Source organism: Andrographis paniculata, unplaced genomic scaffold, assembly GCF_009805555.1.
Source record: "Andrographis paniculata isolate CXL003 unplaced genomic scaffold, ASM980555v1 Contig19END, whole genome shotgun sequence".
NCBI classification, from domain to species: Eukaryota; Viridiplantae; Streptophyta; class Magnoliopsida; order Lamiales; family Acanthaceae; genus Andrographis; species Andrographis paniculata.
This window is the reverse complement of record NW_026137479.1, coordinates 628,128-642,101: the sequence shown is the minus strand read 5'-3', so window position 1 is coordinate 642,101 and position 13,974 is coordinate 628,128. Positions and strand designations below refer to the sequence as shown.

At 35.2% G+C, this 13,974-nt stretch overlaps 3 protein-coding genes across 8 annotated transcripts; 1 reads left to right on the top strand and 2 right to left on the bottom strand.

Annotated features, from left to right (window-relative positions):
- Positions 1-152: 152 nt before the first annotated feature.
- LOC127244055 (polypyrimidine tract-binding protein homolog 1) lies at positions 153-5,004 on the bottom strand. Its single transcript, XM_051264356.1, has 10 exons — positions 4,726-5,004; positions 3,753-3,962; positions 3,248-3,310; positions 3,093-3,166; positions 2,842-2,937; positions 1,673-1,730; positions 1,490-1,594; positions 1,322-1,403; positions 602-667; positions 153-293 (listed from the first exon to the last, which is right to left on the bottom strand). Exons 1-10 carry the CDS (start codon positions 4,900-4,902, stop codon positions 283-285), a joined length of 942 nt encoding a protein of 313 aa, XP_051120313.1. The 5' UTR covers positions 4,903-5,004; the 3' UTR covers positions 153-282.
- A 1,735-nt stretch (positions 5,005-6,739) lies between these two features.
- LOC127244021 (KH domain-containing protein At4g18375) lies at positions 6,740-12,851 on the top strand. 6 transcript variants are annotated; one of them, XR_007837082.1, is made up of 9 exons: positions 6,740-6,905; positions 7,850-8,435; positions 8,696-9,124; positions 9,210-9,467; positions 9,828-10,097; positions 10,211-10,278; positions 11,454-11,549; positions 11,655-11,711; positions 11,815-12,851. XR_007837082.1 is itself a non-coding variant. In XM_051264299.1 (8 exons), exons 2-7 carry the CDS (start codon positions 7,851-7,853, stop codon positions 11,503-11,505), a joined length of 1,662 nt encoding a protein of 553 aa, XP_051120256.1. In that variant the 5' UTR covers positions 6,740-6,905; position 7,850; the 3' UTR covers positions 11,506-11,549; positions 11,655-12,851. The 6 variants fall into 6 exon arrangements, 4 of the variants coding, with proteins under 4 accessions (XP_051120256.1, XP_051120269.1, XP_051120282.1 ...); XR_007837084.1 differs by adding an exon at positions 10,658-10,725 and having other exon boundaries at positions 11,655-12,851; XM_051264299.1 differs by having other exon boundaries at positions 11,655-12,851.
- A 710-nt stretch (positions 12,852-13,561) lies between these two features.
- Positions 13,562-13,925, bottom strand: LOC127244078 (uncharacterized). Its single transcript, XM_051264395.1, has one exon. It carries the CDS (start codon positions 13,923-13,925, stop codon positions 13,764-13,766), a length of 162 nt encoding a protein of 53 aa, XP_051120352.1. The 3' UTR covers positions 13,562-13,763.
- Between the last annotated feature and the right edge of the window lie 49 nt (positions 13,926-13,974).

The window sequence follows — 13,974 nt, the reverse complement described above, 5'->3', positions numbered from 1 at the left end:
GGGAGTTGATCAAAGGATTGCGGAATGTAGGTTTGACCTGGGAATGTGCCAGTGGAAGACACAATGGTTGGTCCACTGGTTGCCAGGGATGAGTCCCACGAGGACGCTGGCATTCCTGGAACTTGAGGATGGGCAACACCACCCGAAGTATACGACACCCCAGGAGGAGTTGAGGCACCAGCAGTGACCTGAGGACTTTGCCATCCAGAAGCAGTAGCAACAGTTCCGGGAGATTGTGGAACAGGAAGGGATGCAGGGTAAATAGTATAATCTCGGCTTTTTTCACCATAAGCCTGCATCAAACATGCATTATCAATTAGTTTTGTGAATAAGCGATGAGATTCAGCCTTTGTCAGCTTCGATTCATCCATTAAATATATATATATAGTTTTGTCAATAAGAAACATCGGGTGTAAAGTCATGCAGTGTCAAGAATAATATACCAAGGGTGAAAGTGCAGATTTAGTAACAAGGTTTTGTGGTTGCAAAAGTTCCCTTTAAATGTCCTCTAACTATAGAGGTCACATATCTATTTCAGTAGCACATTTTTATACCTTCACAATGAGATCAGTATGACGAGAGTATGATAGATGAAGCTTACAATAGCCACCATCATATATGCAATGACCTTCTAAAGCACTTTTGGCAGCAACTGCTGTTGGAACATCTGTAAACAAAATGATAACAGGGGTTCACTTCATATATACACGAAATGGCAAAAAGTAATCATGCATAAGAAATTTAAAATGAGAAAAACTCAAAACTCCAATTGTAAAAAGAAACATCTTAGTCAAAATTTATAATTAGAATTTATACAGCTTTTAAGAACAAAACTTTTCTCATCTCCCAACTAAATGCTAAAACTGAGAGCACAAAAGCAAAACATGAGTGCACCATCACAAAGAATTGGTGATACCAACTGGGAAGATCACATGAACTGCCATTCTATAATTTAGCCCATTTAACAAACTATCCCTTCCACACTAATAGAAATCACAATGATAGTTACAATTGCAGACCAGATTAACTTTTGAGAGAAGGCTGCCCAAACCAAATACAACGTGCTGCAGTCAATAACTTCCAAATAATGTTCTGCCATTCTATAATTTAGCCTATTTAACAAACTATCCCTTCCACACTAATAGAAATCACAATGATAGTTACAATTGCAGACCAGATTAACTTTTGAGAGAAGGCTGCCCAAACCAAATACAACGTGCTGCAGTCAATAACTTCCAAATAATGTTTAAGCTAAACCATCCAAAGTCTATATCGCCCATTAGGGGAAGGTTGAGACTTGGAAAGTTTGCAAGAATCATACCAGGATATTGAATTAATGCCTGAGTTCCACCATTTTTCTCAAATATTAAGATCTTTTGAACAGTTCCAAATGTTGAGAACACCTGACCAAAGGCAAATATCAATTGCATTAACACATTTCAACTGGCATGTAGGTGCGAGAAGAAAAAATGATGTGAACATAAATTACTGTGTGAAGAACATCCAATGTGATGGCAAACTGCATATTTTCAATAGAAGCAAGCAGCACGTTACTCTCAAATTCCATCTTCTTTCCATCAGGACCTACAGATGGCTGGATAAAACAAATAATTAATACTCATCCAAAACTAGCAGCTAGCAGAAGGTTCCAACTTCCAACTCAGAAACGCACCTGAAGAAAACCATCCATGGCAGTCGGATTGACAGGAAGATAAGGGTTGGTGTAATCCCTGAATAAGCAAGATAAAGATTATCTACCATTAATTACAAATTTATAATAGATTATAATTAAAAGAGACCAGATTTATTTATAATGATGCACACTATTTAGTTAAAGGGCTGACAAGAGTGAAACAATCACTGCAGTGTGTGCATGGGCTCCATGTGGTAGGCATTTCAACTTTGAAACACCAAGAGGCAACCCGATCTAGAGTGTGACATCAAATTGTATCCAACCCAACAACAAATTATAACAATGAGCCTAAGTATACCTGTACCAATGCTCTAAGGGTGTGTTTTTTGGGAGGTTTGGATTTTGATTTGGGATTTGAATAGTAAAAATTTTGAATTTGAATAGTTGTACGATGTGATATAAATAGGTGTTGATGTGATGTTTTGAATGTAAAATTGATTTTTAGTATAATATAAAAAATGAAAAATAAACGTTTGATTTGATGTTTTTGGGGAGAAAAAATTGGATGAATAGTGTATTTAAAATCCAATCCTCCAAACAAACACACCCTAAAAAAAACTTCAAATTAGACAACTAGTTTAATTACAAACTTCAGGATTTTAAGCGGGTTTCCCCAGAAAATATAACACATACCTTGACTGTGTTCACATCTGAGACAAGTGACTAAATATTGTCACTTCAAAGTTCAATACAGCAATAAGGTGATAAACAAATTACAAATCTAACATCAACCAATGTGTTAAAACATTTGGCTTTTTATCTTTGAGGAAGCTATATAAATACATGTATCGTATTTTCTATTTGAATCTGAAAGAATATGCTTTGCACATTCTTCTTAATCATCAATTTGAGAATACAATATCATGATGCCTTAATAATAATGCATTCAAATACAGTATTGAGAAAGAAACAAAAATTATAAGATGAAGAATATTACTACGTGGTCATGCAAAAACACATCTGTGTTATAGCTGCCGAGCTTCACTAAACCCTAAATGACAAAAACCGTCAATTAGAAAGATCCAATTTGCGGAGAAAATTAACTTTCAAGAAAAGGATAAGACAAAACAGTTGATTGAGACAGATAATGAGATACACTAATTCGAATGTCTAGAACATCAAGGTATTAATTGACACACAATGAGTACCTGCTACGATGAGACTGAAACTTAATATTCAAGTCTGTGTGAGCAGAGTAGGAGAGGCGCAAACGACACTCTTCTACATGGCTGGGGAGAAGGTATCTGAAATTCAAAATTAGACAGGAATTTACCTGACTGAGACATCCAGTTAACTATGAAGTGGGGATGGATTGCAGATGAAGTATCATAGATAGAAAGCTGGAGTGATAATAAATGTAAGGCTACTCGTACTACAAATAAACATAACGAATGCATACCTTGGAATACTTCTCCCATCTAATGAATCCCTTGCTGTTGATGCAGTCTGAACATCACCATACTGAATTAATGCCTGTCAAGAATTCATCATCAACAAATGCAAGCTAGAAAAAATAATAGTTATGAAAAATCTCATGATTTCATCGAATTTGACCTGAAACCCAGCAGCCTTCTCAAATGTAGCAATCTTGTGAACAAAACCAAAAGCTGAAAATACCTGAAATATGTAAACTACAGCTTAACCACCGGAAACAATAATAAGAATAGAGAATCAATTGATACGTCTTCATAAGTATGACAATAGCCAAGGATTGGTGAGATATAAGTGCAGAAAGCCAACTTTTACAAATGCTAGAAGACTATATCATATTGCAGCCACAAGACAGTTCAACAAAACTATCATCAACAAAACACATAAAAAGATCATCATGATTTAATTTGTCTTCTCAAGATTGATAGCATATGATATAAACAAACTACCGTCAGCATTATAGTTTATTAGATACACTGATACAGACCATGAATAACCTGCCAGATAAAGTATCAATTGCCAAAATACGTGGCTGGCCTAAAGTATTCAAAATTTAACTTGGCCACACAAAATAGAAATCATGTCGTGATTCCACGGCTCCTATAATGCTAAAGAAAGGAAACCATACCAGGTGAATTACGTCAATGCTAACATCACCAGCATCAACACCCTCAATGGTAGCAAGCAAGACATTTCCAGGAACATCCCCTGGACTTCTGTTCTTAACTATTTCATGTCTGTTTGAGTACTGAATATACACAGTTTTTCCACGTATCTTTGCAGGTTCGGTTGATGAAGCATAATAAGAAACCATATTAATAGCCTGGTTAAGATCTGCCTGCGAATTAATTTGAAATCTCAATCAATAGAGAAAGGCCACTGTACAACAAGCTCAACTCAAGTTCAAAAAGAAATACACATACACATACACAAACCAATACAATTTACAGCTAATAAAAACCTTCAAAACTATATCCATTTACTTCCACATCAATTAGCATAACTATATCCTATAGATATTCTAAGATCACTGGCCAGATCTAACTACTGGATGTGCAAGAAGGTGCAAGAAGGCGTTGATTCTTCAAGTACTAAGATCATCTCACACTGTCAAGCACAATGTACTGCTCGTACCTTATCAATATATCCTTAAGAGAACGAGATCATTTTTAGTTTTATTCTGAATGAAGCAACAGAACGAACATTCCGCATTATTTTCCAGTTGTGGATTTATCCTTTATCCCGTTTAACTATTTATTCCTTGGTCTATGGTAAACTGAAGTACGTTTCCCATTAGCAACTTCTCAACTTGTAGCTTCTAGAATCTCTAATCTCATTCCTTGTGGTCTAATAAAATAAGATAGTACTTGTAGTGATTCATCAGAAGCAATCAATATTTAAGCTTCGAACTTTCAACAAAACCCAATGCCCAGCATATTGTTTGTTTTCTTTGACAGGCATAAACAATTAGGCTGTTCTTGTTAATCGTCGAGTGTAAATGTGCTTCTTGAGTATTCCCAGCCGTTCCTGCTGGGTTAGCCATCGGCATATCCGGTAAAAATTCAAAGGGAAACCAAAAGCATGTAAGGGAAAGGGCGTACAAATTCCACAAAAGCTTGATTACGATTAGCCCCAACGCCGCACATGGTGTTGACGATCATGCCAAATGGTCTGCAGAGCTCAATAAGCTCCTCTTCACCGCACTCCCACGGGAGATTCCGCAGGTGCAGAACCTTGGACGGCGTCTGCGTATAGCGAAACTGAGTCTGGCCGGACATTGTCGAAATTCTAGGGTTCCGTCGAGTAAACGGTTGTGCGCTTCCAATATTCAACAATCTAGAAGAAAGGCGAAGGGTCTTCCAAACCTTTGACTCTACCAGAATTTGCCAAAGCTATATATATACATCGACAAATACTCTCTCTCTTTATTATTTACTCATTCCGTTGAAATTAACTTATTTAGACTGATAATTAAAAATAAATAAATATTTTATTGAAAAAATAATAGTTAATTGAAGAGATTTTTAAAAATTTAATTAAAAATAAAATAAATAAAGAGAAAAAAGAAAATGTAATAAAGTTGGTAATATTTATGGTAAATAAATAATGAATAAAATATAATAATTAAATGTTAATTTGTTAAATTTGTCAAAATTAGTAACTGAATAAATACAGTTGATGACTAAAAAATTGAGAATAAATTTGACCAACGGATGCAGTATTATTTTTACTACTATTATTTTATTAATAATTATTTTTAATCTTAACGCATCAATAATCAAAATTTTGTTTATTTTATATAATAGAAGTATTATTAATTATTTATGAAATCTGTTTATTAAATTATATATTAAATATTAGTCTTTAAAATGGGTATTTAAAACATGTATTTCAATAAAATAGAGTAGTATTTAATATAAATTTAAATTTAATTTTTGAATTGCAAAAAATTTAAATTCAAATAATTTTTTTATATAAAATAAGATATTAATATTCTTCTCATCCAATCGATCATTCTCTCCCTTCTATTGGAATGGGATTATCAGTTCCAAAAATCTTTCTATGCCTCTATCCCTTCTAGAAATTATGTTATACATATGCATTGTAATAATAATATGAATAAACCACTCCATCTATTCCATAAATTTATGCTTTTTGTGCATATGTTTAGAAATAGTGGTGTTATATTCTCTCCGTCCACATACAAATATATATTTACTTACTTTTAGTGCGGTATTTAAGAAATAGTAGTATTTTAATTATAATAGATAGTTAGTAATGATATTTTTGCCTTTGTTTTTTTTTTTGTTGTAAAAGTAATGATGTGATGTAAAGTAAGAGTATCTGTGAAAAAAATAAAATATTTAATGAAATCTTTATCTTATAATTGGACGTCACAAAATAGAAATATGTATACTTTCTTGATGGAGCGAGAGAGTATTATGTTACAATAGAAATTAAGTATATTAAATACTATCTCCGTCCGCTCAAAAGATACTGTTACGAAAATTTCCAAAAAATCATGATGAAATAACAAAGACAAAAGAACACAATATTTGGTATGATCTACACGTAACCTAGTTCAATCACAATGATGTAGTCGAACTGGATTACCAAATCTTGTGTTCTTTTGTGTTTGTTATCTCATCTTTATTTCCTGAGAATTTCCGTAATATATACCATTTTTTTTTTTTGACGTTCTTTAATATTAATTATTATATATAAATTAAAGTAAAATGACAAAAATTCTTATATTAGTGTATTATAATGACATTTGTAAGAAAAAATATTTAAATCTAATAATACTTTTGTAAGGAGTAAATAATATACTTATATGTTTCGGAATAATATGTATCAGATATGTTATTCAAAAAATATAGATGAGCAAAATCTTTATAAGTATACAGTGAGGTCATGAGTTTAAAATTAATCATGAGTTTAAATCTGATTCCTCTGGATCCACCTGTCATAACGATTCATCTACTGTAATTTGTTTGTTGCACTTAATTTGTAGAGTATGATTGCAGATACACGTTATAAAAATAATAATAATATTTGATATGCAGCTTGGATTAGTCTAGCGATATATATATATATATATATATTTTTTTTTTTGTGTTCGGAAGTTAGTAATATATTAACGAAGCAAATTGGTCGGGTCAAAACCCTAGGAGGTATCGGATTCGCATCATTGGTCGCGAATGCAGAGCAGACTCTGCTGTCGCTTATCTGGAAGCTCTCTCCGAATCTGATTCAACTACCTTGAAATTCGAGTTGCGAGGTGAGATATTCATCGGTAGACTTGATCACGCGCTCGATTGTTCTTCAATTTCAAGTGCGGATGTAATCTATCTGTCGATTTCCGGATCTGTGTTTACTTTACTCTCTTCGATTTTTTCTCCGATATATTTGATCTAACAATCGTTTCTGCTAGGGCTCTTGTGTTGCGTTTGTTGAATCGTGCCGTTTCGTTTTTCTTCTTGTTGTTCCTCTTATTGTGATTGAGTCGTTATTTCCTGTCAAGAGAGGAGCAGCGAGTTGATTTTTTGGTTCAAGTAGCTTTGAAAATCTCAGGCTTAATAACGTGTTTGATTTGGATTATATGTATTTACGATGATTTGATGCTGGTCCGTTCTGGAATATGCGTGTTTAATTTGAGCTTGGGTTGAAGCTAAGATGTTCTTGTTGTCAGATAACCAGTTCACTTAATCTTGTTTTTATCTACTAGATATGTATGTTCGGTATGCCAATGCGCCTTCCAGGTGATATTATCACTCTGGGAGAGGCACATAGCTTCCTTCAGTTCCTTCTAGGTTTCATTGATATCAATATATATTATGTTTCATTTGATTTTTAAGTTGTGGAAGTTTGTAATAACATTCTGTTAGTTTGTTTTTTTCAATTCGACATTAATGAGATCTTAAGTGAGAGTGTAAATTCTCTTCAATCTTTGGTGACTGGATGTTTTTTAAATGATAACTATATTTCAAAATGTGAATGTTATTAAGGTTCTTGGATAAATGTGGGCTACTATTGCGTGCAGTCTATATTCTGTTTCAGATGCAGTAAGCTGTTATGGTGATATTAAATAGTCAAAAGTGACTTTCTCATCAGCTAGCCGCTCATGTGCCCCTTCTCTCCCCCCATCTCCAATCCATCCCCACTCGCCCATATTATACCTTCTTGTTTCTTGTTATTTTTGCTAACCATCAATTTTTATATCAGAATGGCTGGTCAGAGAAGTAACTATGGTAAACGATCCCACTCCCAGTCTGACTACTCTGAAAGTGGGGGTGGGGGAAACAAAAGAAGAAATTCTGGAGGTGATAAAGAGTCATTCTCGATTGGGCCCGATGATACTGTTTACCGTTATCTCTGCCCTGGAAAGAAAATTGGAAGCATCATTGGGAGAGGAGGGGAGATTGTCAAACAGCTAAGATCTGATACAAGATCAAGGATAAGAATTGGTGAATCTGTGCCAGGATGTGAAGAACGTGTTGTCACTATTTACAGTAACAGTGAAGAAACCAATGATCTTGACGATGTGGACGACCGTGTCTGTCCTGCTCAAGATGCCCTTTTCAAGATTCATGATAGAATTGTTGCTGATGATACTGCACTAGAGGAGGACTCCGAAGACATCCCACAAGTTACTGTTCGTCTGCTCGTGCCTTCAGATCAGATTGGGTGTATCATTGGAAAGGGTGGACAGATTGTTCAGAATATTCGTAGTGAATCTGGGGCTCAAATTCGCATAGTAAAGGATGACCACCTTCCAACCTGTGCATTGAGTTCAGACGAACTTGTACAGGTAACGTAGATCCATTGATTGGGATGGACAATGTATTCTTGCATAGTTTTTCATTTTCTACTGAAACTATGATCATATGGAAATGTCCCTATCTTTGAGGATAATTATATACTTGATACTAACTGCTGTATTCCATGTCTTTTAGCACATGATTGATGCATCAGATATTTGGAATGTGGTTGTTTTTGAATAACATGTAAATACAGTTAAAGATTTCCCAACTAATATTTTTAATATATATTTATTTACCTTGTGTGCAGATATCTGGTAATTCTTCTCTAGTGAAGAAGGCTCTTTATCAGATTTCTTCTCGACTTCATGATAATCCCTCTCGTTCTCAACACCTAATCACTTCATCCGCACCTAATGTCTACCCTTCTGGTAGTTCACTCCTTGGTTCAACTGCTGGAGCACCAATCATGGGATTAACTCCACTTGTAGGGCCCTATGGGGCATATAAGGGTGAGGCTGCAGATTGGCCGCGGTCTATTTACTCTGCTCCGAGAAATGATGCATCTTCAAAGGAATTCTCACTGCGTTTGGTTTGCCCAACTGCTAATATTGGAGGTGTCATTGGGAAGGGCGGCATGATAATCAACCAAATAAGGCAAGAATCTGGAGCTGTTATTAAAGTTGATAGTTCAGCTGCCGAGGGAGATGATTGTGTGATTTCTATCTCTGCAAAAGAGGTAAGATTTTGGTAGTTAATAGATTATTGATCTGGATGGATGCACTAAATCTGTTTCCTTTTCCCCTTTGTTATTGGGGCTTCAGATCTTTGAAGATACCTTTTCTCCGGCAGTCGATGCAGCTCTGCGCTTGCAGCCTAGGTGTAGTGAGAAAGTTGAAAGAGATTCTGGTCTTGTTTCATTTACCACCAGGTTACTTGTTCCTACTTCTCGAATTGGCTGCCTTATTGGCAAAGGAGGTTCCATCATTTCGGAGATGAGAAAGGTCACCAAGGCCAATATCCGTATATTATCAAAAGAAAATCTGCCTAAGGTTGCCTCTGATGATGATGAGATGGTGCAGGTGAATTATCTAATCATCTTATGTCTATATTGATATTTTGGATTATTGTGATTCAAGTGATATCTACTTAAGTCCATCTGATAAGTGGCTACAGCTTATAATAAGGAATATGATTTTTTTCCCCATTTATTTGTACCTTAGTTATCATTTATGAGTGTTTTGAGATCTTCCAATCTTCACAAGCTTATTGTTGCAGTCGAGAATTTCAAATTTTTTGTATGATATTTTTCCTTCTTATCATGCAAGAGATGGAAATTTGAGCCATGTCTCACCATGAAAGGGATGGGAGCTATACCCTTTTGATGGAGAGAAAACAACTCTTATGACATTAGGGCCTTAAAAATTATTTTTATTTTACAGATCTCAGGAGACCTTGATGTTGCCAAGGATGCTCTTATTCAAGTAACTTCCCGACTGAGGGCTAATCTTTTTGAAAAGGAGGGTGCAATGCCTGCATTCCTACCTGTTCTTCCATATCTTCCGATGTCAAGTGATAATTCGGAGAGCCTGAAATATGAAAGTAGAGATTCAAAGAACCGTGGGCGTGGTGGGTATTCATATTCTGGTGGATATGGTGGTTCTTCCGATTTGCCTCCTTTAGATGCCTATGGTAGTTATGGTAATGTTCAGGTAAAATATATGTTATCTTAATGTGTTCTGTTGATTGAAATAACAACCAAAGTACATCTTGATCATCCAATATTGTTCAGCCATGCAGTGTGATCTGATTTACTCTCTTGCAGAGTGGCAGTGGTAGTTCTGCATATGGTGCTTACGGAAGCCATTCATCTGGGCGCTCTTCTGGTTCTGGGTAACATTTCTAAGCTACTTGTGTGATATGCGTGTTCCATTGAGTATAGCATCTAGTACAATAATTCACAAGTGATTCTGCGTAGTATATGTGCAATGTTACAGGAGACCAATAACAGGATAAGGGTGTTGTCTCTGTAGTCAAGGATGGTCTTGTTGTGTCATCAAGTCCTAGTGTTTATTTCTAGGTTGTCCTCTGAACCTCTGCTTCACCTAACATCCAGGACTCCCTTAATCGTGTCATTTTCTCTGTTAGCGTTTTCTATAGGATATCTTCTTACAAGTGAGAAAGATTTAACCAGTTCATCTTAGACCATAGTAATACTTACTTGAGCCATTATAAATTCATGATAGCCTTAATGGTCAGCTGCCTTTACCAGGTTATCTGGACGTAATCCTCCTTCACGTGGAAGAAATTATGACTACTAGCGGCGTTTATTAATTACAGGTAGTGCATCACCATGACATCACTTGATGCATGATTTCCATAATTCCAACAAGTGCATGGCTGCTTATCTCTACTAGCAAATGCCACCTTTGCTAGTTTTGAAATTTTGCTGTGATACCACACCTTGTCCCAATATGACTGATACTATTCTTTTACCTATGTTTCCTTTCCCTTCCCAACATAGCAGCTGAGATATCTGAAGCCCGAAGTCATCCTCTCGCCTATTTTGATGAAGCCACCAGCCTAAACCAGAAGACCAGATGACCAGGGTTTGGAAAAACTGATGGCCCCACCTTGATGCTTCCTTAGGAGGAAAACTATCCGAAGAATTTACCAAATTGCCATGTCCCCATACCTTATGTCACCAAGCTTAATATGCCAGCTCCCATGAACCTGCTTCCTTTATCCTTTTGCTTCCAGCAGTTGTATCGGTCAACTTAATTATTCTCAGCTGTGTACTTAAAAGAGATTGCGCATTTTTCATTTGTATGGAGTCACTATCACACATTATGGTTTTTAAGTTCCGTATTGCACCTTTATCATATGTCTTTGCAGCAACAATTTTTCTGTGCTAAAATAAGTCTTGAGATTTATATATATATATATGGTTTTTGAGTCGTTATATTGACAGCTAGTTTATGTTGACTTTTAAGATCTAGAAGATTGTTTTTTATTTCTTGTGGATGCACATAAGCAGCAAGTCTTTATGATGATGCTTGTTTGATCAGTATGATTCTCAAGATGTTAATCCCAGAAGTGGTAAAGTGTGCTGTTGGCTGAGCATCCTGCTTATAAAATGCAGATTTTGGGCAGATCAGGATCAGGTTTGTTGGCTCTTGTCAGCAGTGAATAAATTTTCTGGAATCTTTATGATGGTTCTAAATATAAAATAAATAATGTAGTAATTATTTTGACTTGGGATATTGTAGGAGTAAAATATCTATGGTGTGGATGACGGGCAACGGTAGTTCAAAACTGTGTATTGGGTATGTTGGTAGGCTTTTCCATGCAGTATATGTTTTTATATATGCGGTTTCAGTTAATCTGGTTCCTGAATAGTAATATCTACGGAATGATTTTGTTGAACAGATTGTGGCTGGATGTGATGGCAATAGGTAATTGTGTAGATTTATATCACTTGTCTTTCACAATTTTTTATTTTAGCAATTTACTAACCCTGTCTGCTCTAGCTTTTATGCATGCAAATCCATAGTATTCATGGTGTAAGTGTGCCATTCTTTCTGGGTGTGCTGACCAGTTGATGTTTCATGCTTCTAAATTATATGCATGCATCATTTTGTTGAAATAGGAGTTAAGAATCTGGGTTCTACCTTGATGTTCAGAGCTAGTGTATTACATAGATGAATTCTGAAGGAATAGTGCTTAAACCGAACTTAGTATCTCTGTTCACTGAAGATGAGTTTGCTTATTCTGTGATGTACAAGTCTTTTTGAAATTATTTGGCATGTTAAAGCTCCTCAAGGCACAAAATTTTTATAAATGACCGTCGGTCTGCTGCACTGGATTTTTAGCTCATAGACTTGATTAGCTTAGGATCAGATTTTTCTTTCTATTGTTCTAGCAGTCTGATTAGGATCTAATCCTCCTTGAGCATGATTGCTATGGTGATTAAATAAGATTATTTTTGTAATTTACACCATAAAAATAATTTAATCAGATATTGTAAACATACTCTTTGCTTACTATATAGTCTGTAAGTGATTTCTTGCATGCATGTTATATATACTATGCTCATATGCTTGCTGTTTATTTGATATGTTACTGGTTCATAATTTTAGTTTTTACTAAATGTAAGTGGACATGTAGTGTGTCCTTTTGGTTTTGTATCTAGTTATATTGACAGGAAATATAAGACGAGTTGGTCTATAAAACGAGATGCTACATCGGTTGGAGTACAGTACACATCCGAGGACATGCTCTTTCCGATGACATGATGTGTGCTGGGATTATTTTTGTCTTCATTTTTTTCTTATGCTGGTATATGTGCACAGAAGTTACATCTGATTATCAGACATTAGATTTGCTCATGTATAAAATAGGGATCAACTGTGTGTAAATATATGTGTTTATATATATTATTCATGTACAGTATTATTGTCTTTGGATGACCCCATGGAAATATGTTATTTTTGGTAAGAAACAACAGGATGGGAATTGTCGTTGCTCAATTTTTATTTTTTTCCTTAGCTATGGTACTTGATTATTAAGATTTTTATTTATCTTTTTAATTTTTTATATTGTGGGAATCGTACGGTTTTGGATAAATTTTTAGTTGAATTTAATAGTCTGCAAATTAAGTCTAATAAGGCAAGTATGACTACATGAACAATGTGTGATAGACAAAACTAGGAGGGTCGGTCTTTGATTACAAGAATATCTTAGTAATTGTTTGTGTAGGAAAGGCAAAGTTGGTTTGTTTTCTCACAAAAATATTATTGTGGTACAATTGAAAAGGCTGCCTTGTTGTGTTCCAATAGTAAATATATTCTCTATGGAATTATTTAATATTCAAAATTCGTAGAGGCTTGATGTTTTTAAAATCATGTTTTGGTTGCTATCGCCATGAAAGACCGTCCCAAACCGTACACTTGAAAATAACTGTTAAGATGTTTAGGTATCATTTGGTGCGTTAAAGGTGTGCCGTCTTTGTTATGATGATATATTACAAATGGTGGAAAGATTTGCAGCTAATATTTAGCTGCATATACAACAACAAACACTTTATGCATATTTCGTATCGATCAATAAATATATCTATCAGTAATAATTAGAAATTTGCAGCTTGCCTGTGCTCTACAAACCTGGGCATTCCAAATACAACTAATTAATGTAATCTTGAAAACAAATCCAATAAATCCAGCACAAACAACATTAAAAACACATTCCAAATCAAACAAACATAAAACGTAGAGGTTGTTCTTGACTACCGACATACAATTATTAAAACAACAGCAATGAAGAAGAGAGAGCAACAGCGTTGAAAATGAAAATGATATTCGTATAGCAAGCATCACAGTCTATATATTAATAAGGCCTTCCCTGACAAGAAGACCAAAAACTAGGACAAGCAGGCCGACTGCGATGCACTGCGTCGGCGATATCAAAGTCTGAGAATAAGCCGAAAGCGTTATCGCCGCTCCCACGATTCCAAGCACGAACGCACTTCTGTTCTGATCCATTTTTGAGTTACTTCACTTGTTCCAAAATCTGGAATTTACCTTACCAAGT

Bases quoted from the DNA above. Each gene is read 5' to 3' on its own strand.
- LOC127244078 (XM_051264395.1), bottom strand. From the start codon at position 13,925: ATGGATCAGAACAGAAGTGCGTTCGTGCTTGGAATCGTGGGAGCGGCG.
- LOC127244055 (XM_051264356.1), bottom strand. From the start codon at position 4,902: ATGTCCGGCCAGACTCAGTTTCGCTATACGCAGACGCCGTCCAAGGTT. The intron at 1,404-1,489 runs GTAATTTATGTT...GCCTTTGGTCAG, and splicing joins CATTGGATGTTCTTCACACA to GTGTTCTCAACATTTGGAAC. The intron at 668-1,321 runs GTATGATTCTTG...TTTTGTTTACAG, and splicing joins GGCATTAATTCAATATCCTG to ATGTTCCAACAGCAGTTGCT.
- LOC127244021 (XM_051264299.1), top strand. From the start codon at position 7,851: ATGGCTGGTCAGAGAAGTAACTATGGTAAACGATCCCACTCCCAGTCT. The intron at 9,125-9,209 runs GTAAGATTTTGG...TTGGGGCTTCAG, and splicing joins TTTCTATCTCTGCAAAAGAG to ATCTTTGAAGATACCTTTTC. The intron at 10,098-10,210 runs GTAAAATATATG...ACTCTCTTGCAG, and splicing joins GTAGTTATGGTAATGTTCAG to AGTGGCAGTGGTAGTTCTGC.